This window comes from Hippopotamus amphibius, chromosome 15, assembly GCF_030028045.1.
Source record: "Hippopotamus amphibius kiboko isolate mHipAmp2 chromosome 15, mHipAmp2.hap2, whole genome shotgun sequence".
In the NCBI taxonomy this organism is placed as follows: Eukaryota; Metazoa; Chordata; class Mammalia; order Artiodactyla; family Hippopotamidae; genus Hippopotamus; species Hippopotamus amphibius.
This window is the reverse complement of record NC_080200.1, coordinates 18,404,802-18,431,259: the sequence shown is the minus strand read 5'-3', so window position 1 is coordinate 18,431,259 and position 26,458 is coordinate 18,404,802. Positions and strand designations below refer to the sequence as shown.

The following is a 26,458-nucleotide window of genomic DNA, read 5'->3' as shown; positions in this document are numbered from 1 at the left end:
ATGTTCATTACCCTGCTCTGTTTTTGTATATGTTTAAAATTCTTTATAGATTCCCAAAACCAGTCTTGCTGTGGCCACCAGTGTCCTCTGAGCCATGAATCCAATGGCCATTGTTTTCACATCAAGTTCTCCTTTATCAGGCTGGTGCATTCACCTCTTGCCTGCTGTGACCATTGGCTTCTCACAGTTGACAGCTGCCCCTTCTCCAGAGGACTAGCCTCAGCAAAGTAGGGATCCCTTCATTTGGGAGGTGACACACCTTAGGGAAGCCCTCAGCCAGGGACTGGCTCATATGAGATGTACAAAAGCTGGCCCTCCTGTCTCAAGGCAGGACCAACTCTGAGGGGCTATTCACCCTCCAGAGCTTCGAAGGGATCAGGCTGAGGCCAGACCCTGGCTGAGGCTACCTCCTGCCTCAGTTCCTCCCCTGCCCCATCCTGCTTCCCTCATTCCCTCTCTACTGAGAGTACCCTTTCAGTACATCACATATATCTGAATCTCCATCTCAGGCTCTGCTTCCAGGAACCCAACGCTCCAAACTTTTTCCTTCTTCAGGATACCCAGTACCCCGAGCCCTGGGTCTCCTTCACTCTCTGGCTGCTTCTTCTCCTTCTCTTTTCTGAGCTAATTTCCTTCAACCAATCCTTAGGACTCGGTGTCCCCAGATCATCCTTCTGTCCGCACATCTCTCCCCACTTCTCTGAGTCCTTCCCATGGCTGCAATGGTTGCTAAACCCTTTTTTCTTTCTTGCCTCAATCTTCAGACCCCAACCGCCTCCTGAGTGTCTCTCCGAGACACCCAGACCCCTCTGGAAGCCCCAAAGTAACCCCTGGTTTTCACCCTGTGTCTTCATCTTGATAAGACCACTTTCAGCAACTCAGTCACCCCAGCCAGGGACGAGCATATCAACCATCCTCTCTGTCTCCCCCCATTCCAGCCATACGCAGTCAGAGCCCCTGCCCCACATCTCTAACTTCCAGCCCTCCTCCATGTGTTAGGGTCCCATTCTGCTCAAAGCCACATCTCCCTTCTGGTCCCTCGACCAGGCCACAAGCAGGAGAGTTCTATATTTTCCATTTCTAAAACAAAACAAAAAACTACATATGCCCTTAAACACTTTGCTATACCCCTGCCTCTCCAGAAGGAAGTAGTGCTGGACCAGGGGCTATTCTGTTCCCCTAAAGGACCCTTGCCCATGTCTGGAGGCATTTTTGGTTCTCGCATCTTGGGTGAGAGGAGGTGTGTTGCTTGCATCTCATGGATAGAAGCCAGGGATGCTGCTAAACATCCTACAGTGCACAAGACACAACAGCCCCTTACAGAATGATCCAGCCCCAAATGTCAGTGGTGCGGAGATTGAGATGCATGTATTGTATGATGCTGTATGTATTGCCAAGAAGGCTCTCCCAGATGTTAATGGAAGTAAACGCAAAAGACCTGAGGAACGGTGCCCCTTCCCACACCCGGCCTAGCGTCTGCGAGGCCCCCACGGCTCCCCGGGGGTGGAGTCACTCACCCGATCACCTCGGGGGCCAGCTCCCGCCGGTTCCGGGATTCGGAGCCAGGACCAGGCCGGTGGTAAGGGAAGACCATGGCCTGGCCATTCTCATCCAGACGGAAGCGCAGTGAGGTGCGCAGGATGCCACTGAGCCGCTGCAGGAAGTCGGCACTGGAGCGCAGCAGCTCCTCGGGCGGCAGCAGCACAGTGAGCACCAGGACGCCGCGGGCCAGCAGAGCCGGCACCTCACCTGCACAGTCCAGTCCATCCCAACCGCACTCCTCTGTGTTGCAGCCCTGGTCGCAGCGGCCGTCAGCGAAGTGGTCCGCGCAATACTTCTCATACACCGGGCTGGGGGCGGGGAGGGGCGGGGTCAAGGGAGCCTCCAACTCCGGCGCCCGCAAACACCACAAAGCACCCACCAGACTCCGGAGACAGTGCAAGCGCAGAGAACTGGAATGTATCCACACGCTTGTGGAAGGTATCAGGCTTTCTGCAAACCCAGCCATTGCTTTGTAACTATTAATGAGTCAGTAACTATTGATAGCCACCTGTTGCACGCTGGGCGCTGCTGTAAGCACTAAGGATACGGCCCCAACACAAATCCTTACCCACCTGGAGCTGGCATTCCAATAGGCGGAGACAGATGTTAAAAGAGATAAATGAGCAGCACATACAGCGTTTCGATTACACACCAATAAAGGCTAAATTTAAACACACACACACTATATAGAACTAAATGCTAAGGAAAAAAATAAGGCTGGGGGTGGCCAGGGAGGAGCACACTGAGAAGCTCGCTGCTTGAGCAAAAACTTGAAGGAAGTGAGGGAGGAGCCATGTGGCTTCCTGAAGGAAAGCATTTCAGGCAGAGGAACAGCCAGTGCAAAGGCCCTAAGGTAGGACCAAGCCTAGGGAATCTGAAGAATGGAAGAAAGGCCAAGGTGGTTGAAGCAGAATCAGAAAGGGGGAGACTGAGGGTAGGAGTGAGGACAGGAAGATACAAGTGAGGAAAGGGTTCCAGGCAGACAGAGGGACATACAGAGGGTCAGACAGAGCAGAGCAGAGGGATGGAGATATGGAATGCATAGGGCAGAAGGACAGGGCTTGTGAACAGACAGAGAATGGCAGAAGAGGGGCAGGAATAGACAGGCAGAGGCATGGAAAGATGGATGGGCATATAGAGGGGCAAAAAGGGTGTGCGGATGGACAGAAGGACAGAGAGAAGAGGCACGCGGATGAACAGGTGGGGCACAAAGATGGACAGATGGGGCACATAGAAGGACACACTGGCATAGAGACAGACAGGTGGACAGATAAGGTCCAAGGATGGACAAGTAGGGGTGCAGATAGACAGCTGGTGTACAGAAGGACAAAAGGAATTCATGGATGGACAGAAAGACCAACAAACAGGGCATAGGGAGGGCCTGATAGAGTGCAGAGGCAGACAGAAAAACAGACAAAAGGGGCACTTGGATGAACAGACAGGTGGGCACATTGATAGGGAGGGAACAAGAATGGACAGACAGGGCACAGAAATGGGAAGACAGACAGACAAATGGCACACGGGTGGGCAGACGATACACCAAGAAACAGATGGGACAAATGAAGGGACAACCCAACAGACAGACTAAGGATGGACTGACAGAGAGACCAAGGCAGGTGGATGGACAGATAGAGAGGCAGGGCCCATGGATGGTCAGATGTGGCACATGGACAGACAAGACACAGACTGAGGACGGGCTCACTTGCAAGTGCGCTCCCTGCCGCCTGCGCGGCAGTCGAAGTTGTCGTAGAGGCAGGCGGGCGAGCTGCAGGCGGGGTCGCAGCGGCTGTTGTTGAAGAGGAGCCAGCACTGCAGCGTCGCGCACTGCCGCCAGGGGTCGCTCACGCTCAGCGAGCAGTCGCCGCCGTCCCAGCCGCAGCCCGGGCTGTTGCACTCGCGGTCGCAGCGCTTGTCGCCGCTCTTGGCCTCGCAGGCGGCTCTCGGGCACGGCGGCTCCTCCGGGACCTCGGGCACCGCCGCGGGGACCTCGCAGCGTGGCCCGGCCCAGCCTGGCGCGCACGCGCAGCGGAAGAAGGGCGCGAGCGGCTCCGGGCGGCAGGAGCCCCCGTGGAGGCAGGTGGAGGTCACGCAGCTGGCATTGGCGGCGGCCCCCGGTGGCGACCCCCGGGAACCCCGGCAGGCGGGACTCACCAGCCCCGGGGGACAGGCGCAGCGCGGTCCCCGGACCGTCTGCTGGCACGGGATGCCCACCGGGCACTGCAGCTCCCGGCAGGAGCGTGCCACCCGCTCACAACGCGGGCCCCAGAACGGCTGTGGGTTGAGTGGGGGGAGAGGGAAAAAAAGCATGGGGGCAGGGGATGGAGGCAGGGAGAGAAGGGGAACAGGAGAGAGAGGGCAAGAGGGAAATGGAAGGGTGGAGCAGAGGAGTAAAGGTTGAAGGGGGAGAGAGAGGGGAATGTGGGGGATCAGGACTTGGGAAATGCTGGACCTCCAGTCTCCCCAGGTCTGGACCGACCTCTCCCCCTTCCACGATAACCCCACCTTGCAGGTAAGCCCCGCCTTCCCCAAGAGGCCACAACTCCAAATTCCAGAGGGACACACACACACACACACACACTCACACACACAGAACCTCCAGGGAATTTCAACGTTTCCCAGAAACTGCGTCCGCCTTACACCTCTTCTCCCCTAAAGCCACACCCTCCTACGAGGGGGCTCTCCCACTTCTCTCCCAGAGACCCTGATGTAACTGGCCACCCCCACCTACCGGGATGCAGTGGCAAGAGAAGGTCTGCACACCCCCAGGGCCTGGGCTGGGATGGCATTGGCCTCCATGCTGGCATGGCTGAGACTCACAGGGAGACAAGACGGTCTGACAGCGGGGACCTGAGCAAGCAGAAGCACGTGGATCAGCCACAACAGGGAAGACAAGCAGGGTCCCAGGCCAGCCCCCTCTCCCATGCTTACCTGTGAAGCCAGCGTGACAGAGGCAGCGGAAGCCCCCACCTGGGTCCTGCAGGCAGTCCCGGGTATGTGCCGCATGGCAGGCGCCTGGACGACACTCGTTGATGTCTGCCTCACAGCGCAGGCCGGTGTATCCTGGGAGGCAGGTGCAGCGGAAGCCACCCACCAGGTCCACACAGGTACCATTGTGCAGGCACCGGGGGCCCGGGTCCAAGGGTGGGCCTGGGCCACAGTCATCCTCATTAATCTCACAGAGCACGCCTAGGGGAAGCGGAGATGGGGGGCAGTCAGGAGGGGTCAGAATCCCAGCCTCCCCTCCTGTCCCCCAACCCTGACCCTGGCCTACCCAGTGTTCCTGGGGGACAGGAGCAGAGATAGCGGGCCACAAGGTCAATGCAGACGCCCCCATGCTGGCAGGGCTGGGAGGCACACTCGTTCACGTCATCCTCACAGTTGTCACCGGTGTAGCCAGATGGACACTGCGGTGGGGGTGAGGCAGGGACCCACTCAGCCCAGAGTGACACAGATACTCCCCATGAAGATACAGAGAATCCCAGTGCAGAAGGACACATACAGTCATCCAACACGTGGAGACATGCCCAGTGTGCAGAAACACACACACCCAGTACATGGAAACACACCCAGACATGGAAGGCCATGCAGACACGAGGGCTACAGATACACTCAGTGCAATGGGACACACACATACAAATGGACAAGACAGACACAGGAGAAACACTAAGATACCCAGATACACCCAAGACACACACAACCAGAGACGTACACTCAAACACTGGCACATGCATTCGTACCCAGAGAGACACCATGCACAGAGACACACACAGATATGTCCAAGAAACAACCAAACACAGAGGTTCACCCAGACAGAGACACCCTGAGATCTACCCAGAATGACATCCACAAAGATACACCTAGGGTCACAAAAGCAAAAACCTACACTTGCCTAGAGGGACACACCACACCACACCAGGCTATAGACACACAGAAATGTGTAGTCAGACACACCCAGGAGTGACTAGCTCCCCTGTCCCCCCGCCGCCCCGGGCACTTCTTACCTCGCACACATAACCTCCCACGTAGCCTCGGCATGTGCTCCCATGCTGGCAGGGCTGGGCCAAGCAGGGGTCCACCTCCTGCTCACAGTGGCTGCCTGTGTGGCCCTCTGGGCACACGCAGTAGTGGGAGCTGTCCTTGTCCACACACTGCCCACCAGCCTGACACAGCTGCTCTATCGGCACCCCTGGGCAGCAGAGAGCAACGTCAGACAGGCTCCCTGCTCTCTGCCCACATCATACACAACACCACCCAACACCCCCACTGGCTTCAGTCGCCAAGGTCTTACCCACACTCTGTCAGACTGTCACACATCTCCGGAAACTGACACACACACACCTTTGAAGCTCACATCAGCTAGGTCACACGCAGCATTGCAGACATCCCCATTGCCTCATGGTGAGAGACATACACACCATCCTTGTCCTGGCTAGCTGTCACAGAGTCACATATCCACACACATTCAGACACACACCCCATCACCTCCATACGCTCTGTTGCACCCTCATTTGGCTCACACTAGCAGGAAGTATGGGCACACACACCCTCCGGAGCCCCACAAACCCAGTCAGTCATGCGCTCCTCCTCACCGATTTGGGCTGCGGCCTCTCTGCAGGGCAGGCTCTGGATGTCACAGAGATGGCCGCTCCACCCCGGGGGGCAAAGGCAGTAGAAAGTGGCCCCGGTCCGGGCACAGTGACCCCCATTCTGACAAGGCGCTCGGCTGCACCAGTCTACCAGCATCTGGAAAGGAAGGCCACGGTGTCTACACTCGGGACCCTTGAAAACGGGCCCAGTTTCTCCTCCAGCGTCCTGGGCAGGCTCCAGAACACCTCTTCAGATTCCTCCCCCAGGATCCCTGGCAGGCCCCTCACCACAACCTATCTGCAAACCCCTCCCCAGGATCCAGGCAGGCTTCACAACCAGGATACCCTGCAGGCCCCTCCCTCAGACCACTCCTCTAGACTCCTCCCCCAAGACTCCATGGACCCCGCCCACCTGGCACTGAGGGCCGGTGAAGCCTTCAGGGCAGGCACAGTGGAAGCCGGGGTGGGCGGCAGTGCAGACGCCCCCGTGCAGGCAGGGCCGCGAGAGACAAGGGTCAGCCTCCTGTTGGCAGTGTGCACCAGTGTAGCCCGGGCGGCACAGGCAGCTGAATGAGTTCACACCATCCACGCAGGTCCCGCCATTGAAGCAGGAGCTGGAGGGAAAGGAGGGGTGCGTCAGGCCCTGCCCCCTCAAAGACCCCGCCCTCCCCCTTGGGCCCCTCCTAGCTTTGAGTAGGCAAAACCCCTACCCCAAGGAGAAGCTGCAGTTCCAGCAGAGGCCTCACCCTGTCATATCCCTCAGCACCAATATACCAGGTACTTCAGGGCTACGTGGAAGCCATGTGGAGGCCCCATCCTGGTCTGGCCTGGCTCCCTCAGGGACGAGGGTACCTAAGGTGACATCCCAACAGATGCCCTGCCCTTTCCTGGACACTGACCCATCAGGCATCACAGTCCTGAGATGGGTACCAAGCCAAGGACTCCCCTTGTCCCACTTCTCAGGTCCCATGCCCCACCCGATGCCAGGGTCCCTGACTCCCAGGAGAGGTCCCACCAACCTGGGGCTGCAGTCAGGTAGGTCCTGCTCACAGCGGAAGCCTCCATAACCCAGCGGGCAGGTGCAGGTGAAGGAGGCCACATGGTCTGTGCAGGTGCCTGGACCACAGGGGCTGCTCAAACACTCGTCCACGTCTCGGGCACAGCGGGGGCCAGCAAAGCCAGGGAGGCAGGAGCAGGAAAAGGAGCCCACTCCATCCTGACATGAGCCACCATTCAGGCAGGGATCTATGGTCAGAATGGAGGAGGTCTGGTCACGCACCTCACCCCCTATCAGTCCAGCCTGACCTGGCTATGCCTTGCACAGAAGGGAATCAGGAGGAAACCAGGCTTAATTGGGAGGGGCACATTTGGCCAGGGGGATCAAACTCTGTCCTCTCTGTAGCCTCATCCCCTCCCTTACCTGGAAACCTCGCCTATGTGGAAGGGGGGAGGGGCTGGAGAAGCCAAAAAAAAAGGTCCCATTGAGCTGCCAAGTACTAGTTGTGTCTGCTTAACTCCTGGGCTCAGCTCAGGAGGTCTCCTCCAGACCTGGGCTAGCCAGGATAGTGGCCACTGACCACATGTGGCTCTTGAGCCCTTGACATGTGGCTGGTCCAATTTGAGATGTACTATAAGCATAAAAGACACCAGATTTCAGACTGTGAAGATTCAGTATGAAAAAAAAAAGAATGTAAAATATCTCAATAATTTTATATTGATTACATGTTGAAATGATATTTTATGTATTAAATAAAATGTTACTAAATTTAATATCACCTGTTTTTGTTTGTTTTATTTACTTTTTAACATATCTATTAGAAAAAACTTCATTCATGTGTGGCTTGCATTATTTGTCTACTGAACGGTGCCCCTGGAGACTCACTAGGGGCCTGTTATCTCATACTTTACGCACAATGCTAACTTGCTTGCTGCCACAGGTGGTCTATATAGGCCTCAGCATCCTATCTCATCTCATCCCTCTACTTGCTGCATGACCTTGAGCAAGTTACCTAACCTCTGTGGGGCCTCAGTTTTCAGGAACAAAAGGTGGAAAGTAAGATAACCACAAAGATGTAATGAAAGCACAGTGCTAGGCACATGTAGGGGCTTGATGAGCATGTTCCCTAGGTCAGCACCCCGCCCCCCCCAAGAGCTTCCCTGAACTCACTGGGGTCACAGTCATTGATGTCCTGATCACAGGAAGGGCCACTATAGCCCTCATGGCAGATACAGCTGAAACTCCCCGCCAGGTTGGTACAGGTACCATGGGGACCACAAGGTGAGGGGCCAACACACTCATCCACGTCCTGCTGACATCGTGAGCCTGGGGGTGGGGAGTAAAACAACATCCAGGGTTAGAGGGTGCAGGATAGGGTCTGAGGGTACCTGGCGCTCAGGAAGACCCTGAAGGCCGAGATGGATGAAGGCAAGAAGAGTTTGCCTCTGGGCATTTTGCACATACTGTTCCAGAACTACCTTCTTGTTTCTGTGGGTGGTGAATGCATTCTGTGATTGAAGGCTACTCTTCCAGGCTGTCCCCAGACTCTCAGCCTGAATCCTAGCTTCCCCAACCCCATATCCCTTCCTCTTCTCCTGAACTGACCACACAGGCTGCAAGTGTCTGTGTCTAGCTCTGTTTCTTCCCAGAAGGAAGCTCCCCTAAAAGTCAGGACCAGGGGTGACTCCCCCTCTGGGTCTGCAGCATCACCCAGTGTGGGGCAGGTCGCAAAGGAGGTGAGGGAGAATAGGAAGAAGAAGCAGCTGGTGTACCTTGCCAACCAGGGGGGCAGGAACAGACAGCCAGCTGGCCGGGAGCAGACTCACAGTAGCCCCCATGCTCACAGGGATTCGGGGTGCAGGGGGACAGCATCTCACACTGACGGCCTGTAGTGGGCAAGGAGAGTGAGATAGTCTTGAGAGATTCCTTTTTCCCATCTCCCCCCAAGGTACCCACCTTGATACCCACTTCCCAAGCTCCTGGGTAGGGTGGGAGAGGAAGCGGGGGTGGGGGGGAGGCAAATGCAGAGAAGGGAGAATGGAGCAGAGGGGAAATGAGAAGGAAGAAGGGAGGAGGAGGCCCTGGGGAGGGAAGGTGGGGACACGCACCCTGGACACCAGGAGGACAGGTGCAGCGGAAGCCCGTTCCATCACTGGTGCAGGTGCCCCCTGCCCGGCAGGGATGGGATTCACAGGCATCTCGAGTGAGGCTTTGACTGCACTGAGGGCCACTCCAGCCAGGCTCACACACACAGCGGAACCTGGAGGGGGAGGCAGTCAGGGCTGGCAGGAGGGCAGGGAAGCAGTGGGGATCAGGAGTTGGGGAGAGGCCTCACCCTCCGGGTGCGTCGTGGCAGACACCATGACTGCAGGGTTCTTGGGCGCAGGGATGGCTTGGGGGTAGACAGAGCGGGGGCAGGGAGCCAGGTGGGCAGAGGCATCGGAAGCCATTTTCACCATCCACGCAAGAGCCTCCCTCACCGCATGGGCTGGACGCACACTCGTTGATCTCCACGTTGCAGAGGGGCCCTGGGGAGCAGGCAAACAATCTTGTCCCAGAACGAGGATAGCCGAGTCAAGCGGGATGGGACAACCTTGCCCCATTTAGCACAGCCACATCCTTGAGCAAGGACAATCTCACTTTCTTCATAACACATCAGCTCTTGTGCAAACTAGGACAGCCACCTCCTCAACCCAGAGATACATTGCCCCAGACCATCCTTGTCCCCAAACTTATATGAAGTCACTTTCATTTCCACCAAGGGTTACCTTGGCCCCACTCAGAAACACACCTCAATCCCTGAGTCTGAACACCTTCATGTATGTTCCAGGATAATCTTGAGCCAATATGGGGACAACACGCCAATGAGAGAAAGCACAATCTCAGGGCAAAGCGTGGACAATTTCGTTGGACAAGCGTGTGCAAAGAGAGGGGCAAAACCTGGCCAAGAAAGATGGGTGATTTCACCCTCACTCTATAAAGACCTCCTTTCCACGGCTGCCGCTTGCCCACCTGTGAAGCCAGGCTGGCAGACACAATCATAGCGGTTGATGCCATCCCGGCAGATTCCAAAGGTGCAGGGGTTGCTAGCACAATCATCAATGTTCACCTCACAGTTCACACCTGGGGAAGAGGAACAGGACACGGATTGCCAGCACTGTGCCCTGCCAGGAGCCCCATTCCCGAACCCTCTGTGCCCTACCAGATGTACTGTTCTTGCCCCAGCCCAGCCCCCGGCCCCACCTGTGGTGCCGGGAGGGCAGCGGCACAGGTATTTGTCCACCAGGTCTAGGCATTTGCCCCCGTGGCGGCAGGGCTGACTTCGGCACTCGTCCACCTGGCTTTCACAGCGGGTGCCGGTGTAGCCCGGGGCACAGGCGCACGAGAAACTGGCAATGCCATCCACACAGCGCCCGTGGTGGCATGGGTCTGGCGAGCAGTCATCCACGTTGTGTTCACACACCGTCCCCTCGAAGCCTGCAAGGACAGAGGGTCAGGCTCCGCCCACTGGTCAAGGTCCTGCCCACAGCTGTGGCCCCTACCCAATCCTGGCTCAGCTCTACCTCAGGCCCGGCCCATCGACTCAATAGGAGGCGGGCTCAATTCAGGCCCCACCCCTAGCTGGCCTCCATTCCATCCAGCTCCAAGCTCCAAGACTTGTCCGTGGCCAGGACCCTACCACAATTAAATCCCACCCCTAGCGTGATCCTTACACCGTCAGTCCTGATTTGCCTCGCACTCCACTGGAAATGGGGACACGTGGGAAGTGCCTGGGGATGGAGGAGGTCGGACCCGCCCCCTCCAATTAAGTGCACACCTATCCTGCCAGACCCTTTGGCCTCACCCCCAGCCTTAACTCTGCTTCAGTCCATCATTGGCTCTGCCACCTGGCTGTTTCATTGGCCGTACTAGGGTCCTGCCTTGCGGCAGCCCTGCCCACAACTTTCCCCCAAGGCTATTATTGGTCCTTTCCCCCACTAGCTCCTCCTCCAGATTCTTGCCGGCTTGTCATTGGCCCGCCCTCACCCTCTGCACAGCGGCACTCATAGCCGTCCGGCTGGTCCACGCACTTGGCTCCATTCCGGCATGGTGTGCTGGCGCATTCATCCACGTCCAGCTGACACATGGCCCCGCTGAAGCCTGGAGTGGGGGGTGTGGGAAGAACAAAGGCCAGATAGGGTCAGAGCAACCACCTTTCAACAGCGCTGCCTGGTTTGCGTGGGAAGCCCATTTAGTTTTAAGTTAATTTCAATATTTTTCATAAGATGCTTTCTGTTATGATAGGTATCCACTAACATGGTCTTATAAGCTCCCATCCTGGAGCCTTTGCCCCTTCAGGGACTCATCTTTTCCAGGCTCCCTGGCCCAGAGTCCTCACCCGAGGGGCAGGTGCAGCTAAAGCCGTTGACTCTGTCCTTGCAGACCCCACCGTTGACACACGGACTGCTCTGACACTCGTCCATGTCCACCTCGCAATAAGTGCCTGTGAAGCCTGGGGGTAGAAGGAGGGGGATTAGGGCGATGGGGGTTAGCTTCTGGTCCAAAGGTAGAGCAAGGGAGGACACATCCCCCTTCCCACTTATAGACAGTTCCCCTGAGCCTTGACCTTGCCCCCACCCAACCCTAGATTCCGTTTTTAGACTCAGGCTGGACCTTCATTCAGCTGTGGCTCCAACTGGTTCAAGGCTTATGAGACTCCATAGGGGCCTTGCCTTCAGACCACCCCCTTCCCTCTCCAGTCCTCAGACTATCTCTTGTCCCCAGCTCCCAGCTGCAGGGCCCACCATAGCCTTGTGTCCGGCCTCAATCCCACCCCGGCATCAATGCCTTCTGTCTGCAGACTCCACCTTGACCACTCCATACCCTGGTCCTGCCTTCATGTCATCCCTGCCCCACAGTGTCCAGACTCCACTCCCAGCCCATCTGAGGTTCTACCAACTCCACCTGACCATGCCCCAAGGCTCGCAGAAGATTCTGCTCTGGCTCTGCTTCCACCTCATCCCTGGCTTCAGTCTCTCACCACCCCAGTTCCACCCCCTCCTGGCCAGGCCTGAGGCTTTTCTCACCTCACCTCCCAGCCTCCGGCCCTGCCTACCACACACCTGCCATGCAGATACAGGTAAATTGGCCTATACGGTCGAGGCACGTGGCCTGGTTGCGGCAGGGCCCGGAGAGGCATTCATTGACATCGGTTTCACAGCGCGGACCAGTGTAGCCGCGGCCACACTGGCACAGGAACGAGCCTTGTGTGTTCACGCACCGGCCCAGGTGCTCACAAGGGTTGGCGCCTGCAGGAGTAGTCACAGCGGGTGTGGGCGTGGGCGGCTGAGGACGCGGCTCTGCCCTCCTTCCCTGCCCTCAGACAGCACCCCTCACCGATTGAGCACTCATCCACATCTTGGTCACAAGCCCCGCCTGTGAAGCCAGGTGGACAGGTGCAGATGGCCCTGCCATTCACCGGGTTCGTGTCGCAGATAGCATCCTCGTGACAGGGGTTGCTGACGCAGGCATCATCCAGATGACACAGAAGTCCTGGGAAGGAGTAGGTAGAGGTCAAGGGCACACAACCCCCTCCCCAGCTCTGCCCAAAGGTCCCACACCCCCAAACATTGTTTTGTTTTTTGTTTTTATTAACCAGCAGTGTATTTAGTAGCTATTTTCCCCCAATCATTGATTATGAAAAATTCAAACATATAGAAAAGTTTATTCATATACCTACCAACTAGATTTAACTACTGTAAGCTTTCTCTCTCTTTTTTTCTCAACCATTTGAAAACAAGTTGGAAACATCCACGTTGTTTTTCAATCTATTGATTCTGTTTTCTGATGATAAAAGGGTCCTACCATCAAGTCTTTGCTTCTACAGTACTCTCTGCCTGACATACCCTTCCCTCCATTTCCAAGTCCCCCTCCCAAACACCTTCTCTGACCTTGGCCACTTACCTTTGGACCTCTTCCTCTCTCCTTCTCAGTCACAGTTTAGCTCTACCTTCCCATGGCTTTTGGCCTGGACTGTTTGCCAGCCTCCTCCCAGGCCTCTCCCAAGCTTATCCTTCACCCTAAATCTAGCTTCCAGCAAAATCATTCCAATGCTCAAGTCAGACTCCATCTTTGCCCTCACTCAAGAACCATCAATGGCTCCCTGCTGCCTACAGGGAAAATAGCCACTCACCGGTTTTGCCCATGGGGCAGGCACAGTAGAAGGAGGCCACACGGTCATGGCAGGTGGCCCCATGGAAGCATACAGCCGTGGCACAGTCATCGATATTCTGACTGCAGCTCTCGCCCGTCCAGCCATTGACACACACACAGCTGTGGCCACCCAGCGTGTTGAAGCAGGTGCCCCCATTGTGGCAAGCGTTGGGCTGCAGCTGACACTCATCCACGTCCTCCGTACAGAATTGGCCTGCGGCACACAGATGCACTAGTCCAGTCACCTGGTGCGTGCCCACCCAAGGTCTTCCCTCCAATCCCACTGCTCACCTGTCCACTCAGGAGGGCACTGGCAGTTGTAGGTGTTGACACCATCCACACAGGTCCCTCCGTTTAGACATCGGTGCCCCGGACAGTCATCTACATTCACTTCGCAGTTCTGGCCCTCGAACCCTAGCATGGGAGGAGGAGGCAAGGATGGTCACTGCCGGGCTGGCCTGCTGCCCCCCAACCTCAGCTGCCCCCCCTGGGTAACGTTCCCTCACCAGGAAGGCAGGCACAGTCGTAGGTGAGGTCACCACTCTGTCTACAGGTGCCCCCATTACGGCACGGCGAGGGGGCACAGGCCGCCGAGGGGCTCTCACACAGTGGCCCTGTGTAGCCAGATGGGCACTGGCAGCGGAAGGAACCAGGCGTGTTGAGACAGGTGCCACCATGGCGGCAGGGCCCGCCCAGCCGGCACTCATCCACGTCGCTTCGGCAGCTGCGACCCTGGTAGCCAGGTGGGCAGGAGCAGATATAGCGGCCATCGGACCCCACTGAGCAGCGGGCACCATGGGCACAGGGGCTGCTGAGGCAGGGGTCTGGCAGGGAGCAGTCAGGGCCTGGAGGGAACCAGAAAGGGTGAACCTGGGCTGACCACACCCTCACCTGCCTCAGGCTCCCTTCCAGACCCTCCCTTACCTCGGAAGCCACGGGGGCAGCGGCAGGAGAACCTGGCGATGCCTGCCACTACCGAGCTCTGGCAGACACCACGGCCAGCACAGGGGCCAGAATGGCAGGGGTCTTCCAGCTGACACCGTTCACCCACCCAGCCTGGTGGGCACCTGTGGGCAGAAATGGCTCGGTGGGGAAGGTCAGGGCAAGACAGTCCCAAACACAGAGATACACACAAGACAGACAAGACACACACAGGCAACCAAACACACACACTCATTCAACCATACAACAAATATTCCCTGAATACAGCAGCAAACACAATAAAAGTGGTCCCTACCCTCTTTATGTTCACAGCCAGGTCTGGCAAAGAGAAGATATACAAATAATGAATTAATAAACAACATGCTGGTGGGGGGTGGTGAGGGCCATAAGCACCATGAAGGATGCAGTGGGTTGGGTGGTGGCCCCAGGAAAGTTATGTCCATGTCCCAGAACCTATGACTGTGACCTTATTTGGAAAAAGAGATGTAATTAGTGATGGATTGGGCTGGCCAAAAAGTTCATTTGGGTTTTTCCATAACATCTTACAGAGACTCCAAACACATTTTTTGGCCAAACCAATAACTAAACGATGGATGTCAAGGTGAGATCATCCTGGATTATCCATGTGGGGCCTCAACTGAGTGACAACTGTCCTTACAAGAGAAAGGCAAAAGGAGATTTGAAATAAAGAGAAGGCCATGTGAAGAGAGAGGCAGAGATTGGAGGAACACCTGGAGGTTCTAGTAGCTGGAAGAGGGAAGAGAGGACTCTCTGCTAAAGCCTTTGGAAAGACCGTGGCTGCCAAACCTTAATTTCAGACTTCTGGCTTCCAGAACTGCAGGAAAAAATTTCTGTTGTTTTAAACCACGCAGTTTGTGGTAATTTGTTACAGCAGCCACAGGAAACTAAGACACAGGATAAGGAGGATAGAATGACAGGGGTGGGGGAAAGCAAATATATTTTCACAGACTGAAGAAATTGGGGGGAGGGGCGGGTCATGGATCTGTGTGGGGAGGAGTAGAAATGCAAAGTCTCAGATTCCAGAATACAATCACCCAGGCACATGCGGACAGACAGATCCCGAAATATACACAGATACACAGAGGGACACACCAGCACAATGTACTGGCACCACCAACCCAAAGCCTCATTCACGAATACAGACTAACTCTCACATGGACAAACAGGAGGACCCCCACCTCCACCCCCACCCCCGCCTCCCCTCGCCTACATCCTCAACTCCTTTCCTGGAGGCACATGCAACCCTTCCTTCTGTTGCGGGGAGGAGGTGGCCACTAACGGTGGTGCCCTCTTGTTGGGGGAAGGTCCTTCAGCCTTCGGCCCCCTCCAAACCCACCAAGGCAACTTTGAGTGTGAGGGTAAATATGGGGGATGGTCTTAAGAAACCTCCAGAAGATGGGGAGAGAGAAGGAGGGGCTTGGAGAGGCAAGAGGGCCCAGGCCCGGCCCCGACGCTACCCACCCCTCGAGCCGGTTCCTCCCTCTGGTTTGTCCCGGTCGCTCGGGGCTAAACTTAAGTAGCTGACTCAGTCCTTAGCGTCACCCACAAGATCCCCCCACCCCAGCCAGCAGCGAAACAAGTCGGGGCACGGCTGGGTGCAGATGGTGTAAGAAGGGGAGAACCCAGCTCCCAAGCCCCATCCCGAAACGCCCTCAGGGCCAGGACCGCCGCCACGACTGCGAGCCGGGAGGGGGCGTGCTGCGTGGGCGCGGAGAACCGCGGGCTCCCCTCCCCACATCAGGCAGGGCGTGGCCGCACGGCCCCCTCCCGGCGCCCCGGGCCGGTTCCCACGCTCTGCGCCCCGCGCCCCTGCCGACCGGTCGGGCTGGTTCTAGCCGCCGCCCGCGCCCCGCCCAGCCGCCTGGGCTTTTCGGGAGACCGACGGGGGCGGGAGGGTGGGGGTGGCGGGGAGCACTGACTTGGTGGGAGGACTGGCTGGGGAGGCGAGGACTAGGAGATAGGGACAAGGGTTTGAGAGCCTACGTTGAGGGGGAGAGTTGGGGGAATCCATGCACAGATTGGGGCGACCCTGAAAGGACACGAGTATTTGGAACCTTGAAGGAGACGGGGTGGGGAACGTGGGGAGTGGTTCCCACGGCCCAGCTCTTGGGGACTGAGCGCGCGCGCTCCACTCCGGGCGATCCGGGCTCCAGGCCGCCGTGCGGGCCGGTGATTCACCTGTCGGGGGGGCGGGGCAGCCTCGGGCGTTTTCACCTGTCGGCAGCATTCCAGGCGCGGAGCTCCACAGCGCAGGCGCCCGGCCCCGCGGCTCCGCCTCCCAGGTGAGTAGTTCTAAGTAAGGTCACACTCCCCCCGCCCCTACTCCCACCATCCCAACCCGAGGAACCATTTCAACCAGGCTAAGACCCCCAACCCAGGTGAGCCAAAGTGGTGCTCCAAAGTGCGTGCGTGAATTCAAAGGGGCTCTAAAGTCACCCCAGATCCACCCAGCTTGGGCCTGGCACACGAGATGCTGAATAAATGGACACATTAATGAATCAATCAATGGCTATTGGGTAACCTATTACTAATGATAATATTATAAAAAGGAACCAAGCATTTCCCTGTAACCTTGAGAGGCCCCACCTTATGGCATCTATTTCCCATGTCCCTACCATTATTAATAATGATAATCACATTTATTGAGCATTTACTGTATGCCCAACACTATGCTGATGTCCCCATATGAAGGGTCTCTTAATCTTTACAATCAACCCGGTAAAGGAGTGAACTATTATGGCCCCATTTTCCAGACGCAAAAACTGAGGTTTAAAGAGTTCAAAGCACTTGTCTGAATTCAAACTGAGCTCTATCTGCCTCTGCTCAGCAATTTCCTAGGCCTTGCCCTGCTCCCCCAACCCTCTGTCTTTCCTTGCATTATCCAACAACTGCATTTTGGGATCCCTTCTGATCACAAGCCAGGGAGAAGCACCCTATTTCACAGATCAATGAGGTTCAGAGAGGCTAAGTGACTCACTTAAGGTCACACAGCAAGAAAGTGGCAGAGCAGGGCCCCTGTGCCCCCACTACTAAATCTTGAGATGTGGGAAGGTGCAGATGCTGTACCCACTACTGCCAAGCCATTGTCACTGGTCCCTGAAAATTTGTTGATTGAATAACTACCTGCCCATCAGGGGATTTGCTCAAGACCTCAGGCAGCAGAGAATTCTGTGAAGTTGGCACTGTTGGGCCCATTTTCCAGACTAGGATACTGAGGCTTAAAGAGTCTCAGGCCATCAACAACATGATGTGGGTTTTGAACCTGGGCCAGGCAGACTCCAGAGCCACTGCTCTTAACTCTGCTCCATTCAAAGGGGAGCAAGAGGTTGCCCAAGCCCCACACACATGTAGGAAGTGGTAGAAGCATCTATGATGAACACAGAGGTAGGGGGAGAAAACAGACCACCTCCCCACACAGGGCCCACTGATGGCTCAGAGCCAGGCACTCACAGGCAGGCAGCCTCCCGGGAGGGCAGCTGGGTGCAGCGACCTCCATTCGCACACGGGCTTCCGTCCAGGCAAGGGGGGGCTGGGTGGGGGTGAAGGAAGGTGGGGGTGTCAGGCAGGCGCCCAGGAACCCCAGCCCGGAGAGGCTCCTTCCTTTCCTCCCTCAGGCAACAGCTGCGCCAGGCTGGGGGCGTCTCTGTGAGTGCAGGGAGCCCCCCCATCCACAGTTCCCACGGCCCCCCGCCCTGGCCCCAGCTGTTGGGTCTGCAGCTGTCCCTGCCAGCTCGAGCCCTGGGAACCACAAGGCAGGGGCGGGCAGGAGGAGGGGCAGACTTATGCCAGATGTGGGGGCTCAGAAGCTGCCAGAATGGGGGGGGTGCTAAGGCAGGAAGTGAGGGTGCTGTGGAGTGTTGAAGGGAGGTCTGGGACTATGTGCCCAGATCCTGGGGTTGTGGAGGGGGCAGGAGTGGGGAGTCCTAGGGCCATGGGGCTTCCTTCCCCTGATGTTGGGCATCTACTCCAGCTGGGCAGGCCTGTGTGCTAGTTCTGGGGAGAGAAGCCAAGGCATGTACTCCATGTGCAGCCAGCATTGGGTGTTGCAGGGATAGGGTTTGTGTTGAGGGAGGGGGCAGCTGGCACAAGATATGGGCTGCCCTGTCCAGCATCCCCATCCCTGAGGGCTGTGTCCCTCTGGGGTGTGGCACAGTCTAACTGTCCTGTCAGATGGGTCAGGGGCGTGGTGGGGTGTGAGCTAGTGGAGAGTTGTGTGCCAGCAGGTGTGAGGCCACTGCGTGCTTGTGTGCCTGTGTGTGCATGTGTGAGAGAGAAAGAGAAAGGGTGAGGAAGAGGAAGATAAGGAAAATGGAGACACATAAAAGAGGAAACCAGAAGCAGTCAGACACAGAACAAAATAGAGACCGACAGAGACAGAGATAAAAAGGGAGAGACAGAACAAAATAAGCTGAACATGGGAATGCACTAAACAGGGCTTCTGTCCCTTTCCTCAGGGGACAAGCAGACAGGACACTATTACCCAGACAGGAGCCCATGGGTGTTTGTGAACTCACACTGGGGCCACATGACACAAGCCGTGGGCCTTGCTGAGCTGTGGGCCCTATGAGCCACATGTGTGTTTGCATGACCTGCAAGGATGTAGAGATGTTTGTAGGCTGAAACTTGTTGTGTGTCCATGTATGTGAACTACGCATATGGGTATATAGCTGTGTGTCTCTGTGTGACCTGTGTGTGCATGGGTGTGTCTGTGTATGGGTTGGATGTGCCGTCTGTCTGCATGTGTGAGCTGGATGTAGGCATGTCCCTGCTTCTGTCTTTATGCATCTGAATGTGTGCAGGCAGTGTGTGATGCCTTGGGCTGGTGGTGCATCACATGTGTGAACATGTGTGATTGTATGTGCATGTGTGTCCGAGCACATGTGAGCTGTGTATGTCTGTGTCTTGTGGGAGCTGGGTGTGCACATCTGTGGGTGTGCTCTGTGTGTGTGTGTGTGTGTGTGTGTGCGCGCGCGCGCACGTCTCCATCTCTGCATGTGTGACCTAAGACTGTGTCCTGCAAGTGTGTGACAGCGTGTGTGTGTGTGTGTGTGTGTGTGCGCGCTGGCCTTTGGAGGGAGGGGGTGCTGCTCCTGCCTGGTCCTGCCCCGTGGAGCCCAGGGGCTGGGCTGGGGAGGCCCGTTCCCTCCCGTAGCCCCCGCTCCTCCCAGTGCTGAGCCCCACAGCAGCGTTCAGAGACCCAGGGCCAGGGCCACTCGGCCCGCGTCCCTCCCCTGCCGGCCAAGCCTACCCTGGGGGGTTGCGCCCCTGCAGCCCCCGCCCGGGCCCCGCCGCCGTCCCGCTTTGTCTGGCAAAGAAAGCGCGAGGCTGGCCTGGGGGAGGGGGTGTCTAGACGGCGCGGCCATTGTCCTGGGCGGGGGAGGGGAGAATGGGGAGGGGGAGGGGCGGGGTCCCCCCGGCCGGCTGGGGAGGGGCTCGGGCTGCGGGGAGGGGGCGCTGGAGCCGGAGAGGAGCACGTGGGCTGGCGCCCCCTGCCCTCCCCTCCCTCCCCAAAGCGGGGACGGGGTCCCCGGGCCGTCCGGTCCAGGCAGCCAGGGGAGGGAGAGGGGCCGCGGGCGGGGGAAGGGGGCGCGGGCGCCGCTCTGGCTCCAGTTCCAGCTCCGGCTCCGGGTCTTGCCTCGCTCCGGCCTGGGAAGTTTTCTCCGAGTTTAGAGCTCCGAGAACTTCGCGCCCCCTCCCCGCCCCCCACCCGGCCAGACCTGCCCGGGGTGTCGGGGGGGGGGGAGAGAGAGGCTTTTGTGCAAGGGGTCCCTGCCCTGGGGGTGCTTGGGTTCCAATCGCGACCTTCCCAGGACTCCAGACGAGCGTGGGTTGCGAGAGAGCCCCAGGTTCTTGGTTCCCCGTCCCCTGCTCCCGCTAATCTTGATCCCCGCACCTCGAGCTCCCAGTCCCGGGCTCCCGAGTCCCTTCATTCCCAGTCCAGATCTCTCCTGGGCCCCAGCTCCTCGGGCCTCTGGGGTCCTACCTCGCCCTCACTCCCAACTGTGAGTCCTTGCCCCCCGGGACTGGCACACAGTCCCCGGGCTCCTGCGCCCCCTGCCCCTGCGCTCTGGTCCTTGGTTCCCAGGCCCCCCAGCCCCAGACTCCGGGAGGCCTTGCACTCTCTTCTTACCCTTCCCCCACCCACTTACACCATCCCGCCCGCCAGGTCCCAGCCCCTCACCTGCAGCCCCCGGCCCCGCTAGCAGCAGCAATAAGGGCAGCGTCCGCACGGACGACAAGGGTGGCGGCGGCGACATCAGGAGACGGCGGCGGCGGCGGCCCCGGGGCCCCGGCCCCATGGCGGCCGGCCGCGACCCTCCCTCCTCCCTCCTCCCTCCTTCCCTGGGCTCCGGGCGCGTCCGGGGCCAGCCTCCGCGCCGCCAACTTCACTGAAGTGAGACTGCCGGGCCGCCCCGCCCCCAGCCCTGGGCGGCTCGCCCCGCCCCAGGGCCGGCCCTGAGCTCCCCCGCCCCCGGTCCGGCCTCCCGGGGTCCCTGCGTACCCTCCACCCACACAGCCTGGGACCTGGAGACCCTCTTGGAAACTCAGGCCAGCTGTGCGGTGAGACGCAGGCCCAACCCGCAGTGACAGACACACCCAGCCTCTTGCACATCTCGCTGCTCCCCAACACACACCCAGAGCGGGAGACACACACGGAGCCAAACACAGATACTCCCCCACCCCCACACCCGACACCCCAAAACTGAAGCCAGGCACGTCCTGCAAAGGCTCATGAACACACAGCCAGGATGCACAAATGCAGAGGCATGCACAGAGCTTCCTGGGGACTTAAAATCTGAAACACTCACAAACTCTAAACTCAGGCCCAGCCAGACCTTGAGCCTTAGGCGATTTTTGCAGCCTTGGACCTCAGACACAGGCTAGGAGTCTCATGTGTGCTACCAAATGCCCACACCCCTTCTTACTCTCAGCCCTCCCTGAAAGCAACCCCTTCCTCCTCACTACCCTGTGTGAACCCCAAAAGTCCAACCCACCCCCCAGCCCCATCCTATACTCTACAAGCTTTGCTGCTCAGCCAATCTTGCTCAATGTGATCAAACTGCCTTCTCCAAAATCAGTCATGCTGCAAAGCCACCCAGCAGTTGAGCTCTGTCCCTGTGGCAAAAATGGGGATCCCAGAAAGGCCCCAAATCCAGCCCTAGAGAAGCCCTCAGTATGAGGAAGAAAAAGCCAGACACAGATACCCCCAGCACTGTGGGCTCAGAACTGGGCCAGAGGGAGGGACAGAGTCTGTGGAGGGCACACAGTGGGGTTGGTGAGGGCTCTGCTGCGGGCGGAGGGGGTTTCTTACTCGTCGTTCATTTATTCAACAAGTAGGTATAAAGCTCCAGCTCTATGTCCGGCTTTGTTCTAGGGGCTAGGTATACACCTTCCTCCCCAAGGAAGGGCTTCCCTGAGAAGGGTTCAGTGGGGCTCAGCCCAGAACTGTCAGGAAGACATCCCAGCAGAGGGACAGGTCTGCACCCAGAGGCGACAGAGTCAAGTCAGAAGGGAGAGGAGAATGGGCAGGTCAGGGGTCAGGCTGGCCCTGAGGAGGAAGAAGAGGAAGAGAAAGCAATCAGGCTGACTTGTAGGTACTTGGCTTGGTGATGAGGCTACAGAGAGGAAGAATGGGTTCGGGGTGTGGTGATGAAACCAAGGAGCCTGAGGGTAACCCACGAGGCTCCTGAACACTGGGGCTAAGCATGGGGGCACCGAGGTGGAAGATAGTTACATGGGTACCCCAGAGATCTTTGGACAGTTTTAAACTTTTCATTTTGAAATAATGTAAAACGTGTAGTAGTGCAATTTCCATATGCCCTTTATCCAGATTCCCCAACTCTGTCCACACTTTGCCAAATTTGCTTTATGATTATATACATATATTTGAGAGCAAGTTGCAGACGTGACGTTCCTTTGCCCCCAAATTCATCACTGTGTATTTCCTAAGATCAAGGGCATTCTCTTATCTAAGCACATCACAGTTTTCACCCTCTGTCCATATTCAAAGTTTTCCATTTCCCCAGTAATATCCTCTATACCACGTTTCTTTGCTGGTCCAGGATCTAATCTCTGACCATGTGTTGCATTTAATTGTTATGTTTTTTCATGTCCTTTAACCTGCATCCGTTCCTCAGCCTTTCTTTGTCTGTCATGACACCGACATTTTTGGAGACTCCAGGTCATTTGTTTCGCAGAACATTGCTTAGTGAGCTGACCTGCTGGTTCCTTGTGACCAGGTTCAGGTTGAATGTCTTTGGCAGGAACTGCAGAAGTGATGCTGGTCCTCCTCAGTGCGTCATATCAGGAGACACCTAATGTAGGTTCCCAACATTGGTGATGTTAAACTTGGATCACCCGAGTAAAGTCAGCCCAGTTTCTCTACTTTTAAAGGTACCATTCTCTTCTCATCCCCTCTTGCAGTGAATAAATATCAATCTCGTGTGGGGAGATATGTTGAGATTGCCTGAATATCCCGATGCCCGTCAGACTTTCACCACTGTTTTGGGCATTTATTGGTGATTTCCTCTGATGATTTTTTAAAAATTGGGACTTCCCTGGTGGTGCAGTGGTTAAGAATCTGCCTGCCAATGCAGGGCACATAGGTTCAATCCCTGGTCCAGGAAGATCCCACATGCCGTGGAGCAACTAAGCCCGTGTGCCACAACTACTCAGCCTGCACTCTAGAGCCCTCGAGCCACAACTACTGAAGCCCCTGCGCCTAGAGCCCGTGCTCCACAAGAGAAGCCACAGCAATGAGAAGCCCGAGCACCACAAGGAAGAGCAGCCCCTGCTCGCCACAACTAGAGAAAGCCCGCGCAGCAACAATGACCCAACACAGTCAATAAATAAATAAATTTAAAAAATTTGCATAACATAAAATTAACTACTTACCATTTTAAAGTGTACAGTTCAGTGGCATTTAGTGCAACCGTCACCTCTATCTAGTTCCAAGACATTTTCATCAACCCCTAAAAGAAACCCTGTCTCCACAAAGAGTCACTCCCCTCCTGCTCCAGCCCCTGGCAGCCACTAATCTGCTTTCTGTCTCTATGGATTTACCTTGTTCTGGACATTTCACATCAATGGAACCATACAATGTGTGGCCTTTTGTGCCTGACTTTCTTCACTGGACATGATGTTTTTGAGGTTCATCCACATTGTAGCATGTGTCATTGCTTCATTCCTTTTTATGACTGAGTAATAGCCCATGGAATGGCTATACCACATTTTGTTGATCCATTCATCTTAATACCTTGGATGATTTTTAAACACTGGAAAAGGAAGAGGTGATTGAGGCAGAGAAGTACCATGAGAGAGAAAGAAGAATGAAAAGCCAAGGGTGAGAGTTCAACAAATGACCAGGACCCAGCATGGGAGATGCCCCCCAGCCCTGCTGAGGCTGGCAGATGGCCCAGTCCCCGGGGACAGGAACTGAGGAGGTCCCGCCACGCTCAACTTATGAGCGCACGCTCCATCTGTGAGGGGAGCTATCCACCCATCTTTAGGGTCAGCCCCCATGGGGGTGGGTATCTGCCCATCTTTGGTGATTTGCTGAAGGCTTTCTAGAGGAAGAGCTGTGATGTGAACCCAAGTTTGAATGACTCCAGTCTACATGGAGTGAGAGGGCTGGCGATGGGGATGGGGATTGGGCAGAGAAAAGGACACATGTTGCATGATAAGAAGGGGCACAGCCTGACTCACTGTGAGTATGCTGAAGTCAACAGGCCCATGGCGTAGGTGCAGCTTAAGTTCTTCCCATGCCCATCACCCCAGGAGGAAATCCAAACCCCTCCCCCCACAGCCCTGCTTTCAGAGCCTTCAGAGCCTCTCCAGCCCCTCCTGTCCCCCTCGTCATCACACTGAGTCAAACTCCATCTTCACCCAGCAGGCTTTGCACTCTCATGGCCTTTGCTCAGGTTCTTCCTTCTGCCTGGGAAACCAGGCTATTTAGAAGGACCCTTTTGCTTCCTCCCCAAGCAGGAACTTACAGCAGATGTGTTCTCTTTAAAAATGTATTTCTGGGACTTCCCTGGTGGCACAGCGGTTAAGACTCTGAGTTCCTAATGCAGGGGCCCCGGTCTGATCCCTGGTCAGGGAACTAGATCCCACGTGTATGTTCACATGCCACAGCTAAGGAGCCTGCGTGCTGCAACTAAAGAGCCGGCAAGCTGCAACTAAGGAGCCTGAGAGCCACAACGAAGGAGGCCACCTGCTGCAACTAAGACCCAGCTCAAACAAATAAATAAATAAATTTTAAAAAATGCATTTCCTGGGACTTCACTGGTGGCACAGTGGTTAAGAATCTGCCTGCCAATGCAGGGGAAACGGGTTTGATTCTTGGTCTGGGAAGATCCCTCATGCTGCGGAGCAACTAAACCTGTGTGCCACAACTACTGAGCCTGCACTCTAGAGCCCATGATCTATAACTCCTGAAGCCCTCGTGCCACAACTACTGAAGACCACGCGCCTAGAGCCCGTGCTCTGCAACAAGAGAAGCCACTGCACTGAGAAGCCTGAGCATTACAACGAAGAGTAGCCCCTGCTAGCAGCAACTAGAGGAAGCCTGTGCACAGCAACAAAGACCCAACACAGCCAAAAATAAATAAATTAATTAATTAATTAAAAATAAATAAAAAATTTAAAAATTTTAAAATGCATTTCCTGGGAGTTCCCTGGTGGCCTACCGGTTAGAATTCCAGGCTCTCACTGCTGTGGCCTGGGTTCAATCCCTGGTCAGGGAACTGAGATCCCGCAAGTTGCACAGTGCAGCCAAATAAACAATTTTAAAAAATGCATGTCTTGGACTTCCCTGGCAGTCCAGTGGCTAAGACTCTGCTTTCCACTGCAGGGGGCACGGGTTCCAACCCTGGTTGGGGAACTAAGATCCCACATGCCATAGAGCCTGGCCAAAAAGATAAAAAATAAATAAAAATGCATTTCCTTCTAGTTATAGGGAATGCTCTACTCTTTCCTGCACATGCCACTGCTTTGCCCATGCTGGTCCCTCTTTCTAGCATGCCTATCCACCCTCCATTCCTAAATATATATCTTTTTAGAACTTTATTTTTTGGCTGCATTGGGTCTTCACTGCTGCACGTGGGCTTTCTCTAGTTGCAGAGAATGGGGGCTACTCTTTGTTGTGGTGCATGGGCTTCTCAGTGTGGTGGCTACTCTCGTTGGTGGTGGTTCCTCTTGTTGCAGAGCACAGGCTCTAGGTGCGTGAGCTTCAGTAGTTGCGGCATGCGGGCTCAGTAGTTGTGGCTCGTGGGCTTTGTTGCTCTGCGGCATGTGGGATCTTCCCAGACCAGGGATTGAACCCTTGTCCCCTGCATTGGCAGGTGCTTTCTTAACAACTGCACCACCAGGGAAGTCCCTCCATCCTCCATTCCTGTACCTGATGAACTCCTATTCTTCAAGATTCCAGTTCCAGGAAGCCCTCTCTGCTCCCCACCCCCAGCTCTACTAGGGCCCTCTTGCCCTACGGCTTGGCCTTGTCCACAAGGGGCTGGGGGTATCTGTATCCTGCCTTTTCTCCCCTCATCTATACTGGGGTCTCCCCAGGGGCCAGGCATCACCCAGCATGAGATGGGCACTGAGGGGAAACATGGGAGGGTTTGGTGACTCAGGAAGTGACTGAAGGAGTTGGGATGCTCAGCCCAGAGGAGCCACCATGGGGAGCCCAGACCACTCTCTTCGGTACCATTCTAGGGATCTGGGGGTCCAGAAAAGGGACTAGGGGCCCAGGAGGCAAAGGTAGGGGCTTCAGGAGTGGGGCTAGCTCCTCCCCTGACCCATATGAGAAAGGACTTTCTGCTAGAATAGATGCTGTAGTAGGTGCTGAGTTCCCTGTCACAAGGAGCAACCAAGAACCTGGACACACATTTTGCTAGGCAGGAAGTCCAAATCTGCTAGTCTGTTGATCCAGTGCCCCTGGTATGTGGCAGACAGAGAGGCAGCAGTAATTGTGAGTACAACATGGGGGGAGTGGGGACAAAAGGAAGATACACTTATAGAGCCCCTACTGTGTGTCCCTTTCTGAAGCCCCCAAACTCTGAGGGCACCCACTCAGCAAGGCAGAAGGTGAGGGTCCCCGCTCCAGGTTTCTGCTGCCCTCCAGCCAAGGTGGCAGGAATAGTCTAAGGTGTCTGGATCCTTGGGGGACAGGATAGTCTGA

The 26,458-nt window shown here is 56.3% G+C and overlaps 1 protein-coding gene across 1 annotated transcript in view; it reads right to left on the bottom strand.

Annotated features, from left to right (window-relative positions):
• NOTCH3 (notch receptor 3) overlaps nucleotides 1-20,829 on the bottom strand; it is a 33,568-nt gene extending 12,739 nt beyond the window's left edge. Inside the window, exons 1-25 of the mRNA XM_057710089.1 lie at nucleotides 20,462-20,829; nucleotides 17,731-17,809; nucleotides 14,242-14,384; nucleotides 13,824-14,162; nucleotides 13,609-13,731; nucleotides 13,298-13,531; nucleotides 12,502-12,657; nucleotides 12,228-12,413; nucleotides 11,504-11,617; nucleotides 11,152-11,265; nucleotides 10,369-10,602; nucleotides 10,138-10,248; nucleotides 9,461-9,653; nucleotides 9,234-9,385; nucleotides 8,898-9,011; nucleotides 8,296-8,451; nucleotides 7,148-7,373; nucleotides 6,541-6,742; nucleotides 6,132-6,285; nucleotides 5,544-5,728; nucleotides 4,814-4,946; nucleotides 4,471-4,728; nucleotides 4,271-4,389; nucleotides 3,245-3,813; nucleotides 1,518-1,850 (exon numbers count right to left, since the gene is read on the bottom strand). Coding sequence (XP_057566072.1) covers nucleotides 1,518-1,850; nucleotides 3,245-3,813; nucleotides 4,271-4,389; nucleotides 4,471-4,728; nucleotides 4,814-4,946; nucleotides 5,544-5,728; nucleotides 6,132-6,285; nucleotides 6,541-6,742; nucleotides 7,148-7,373; nucleotides 8,296-8,451; nucleotides 8,898-9,011; nucleotides 9,234-9,385; nucleotides 9,461-9,653; nucleotides 10,138-10,248; nucleotides 10,369-10,602; nucleotides 11,152-11,265; nucleotides 11,504-11,617; nucleotides 12,228-12,413; nucleotides 12,502-12,657; nucleotides 13,298-13,531; nucleotides 13,609-13,731; nucleotides 13,824-14,162; nucleotides 14,242-14,384; nucleotides 17,731-17,809; nucleotides 20,462-20,579 — 4,745 coding nt within the window. The 5' untranslated portion in view covers nucleotides 20,580-20,829. The remainder of the gene's footprint in view (nucleotides 1-1,517; nucleotides 1,851-3,244; nucleotides 3,814-4,270; nucleotides 4,390-4,470; nucleotides 4,729-4,813; nucleotides 4,947-5,543; nucleotides 5,729-6,131; nucleotides 6,286-6,540; nucleotides 6,743-7,147; nucleotides 7,374-8,295; nucleotides 8,452-8,897; nucleotides 9,012-9,233; nucleotides 9,386-9,460; nucleotides 9,654-10,137; nucleotides 10,249-10,368; nucleotides 10,603-11,151; nucleotides 11,266-11,503; nucleotides 11,618-12,227; nucleotides 12,414-12,501; nucleotides 12,658-13,297; nucleotides 13,532-13,608; nucleotides 13,732-13,823; nucleotides 14,163-14,241; nucleotides 14,385-17,730; nucleotides 17,810-20,461) is intronic.
• Nucleotides 20,830-26,458: the final 5,629 nt, after the last annotated feature.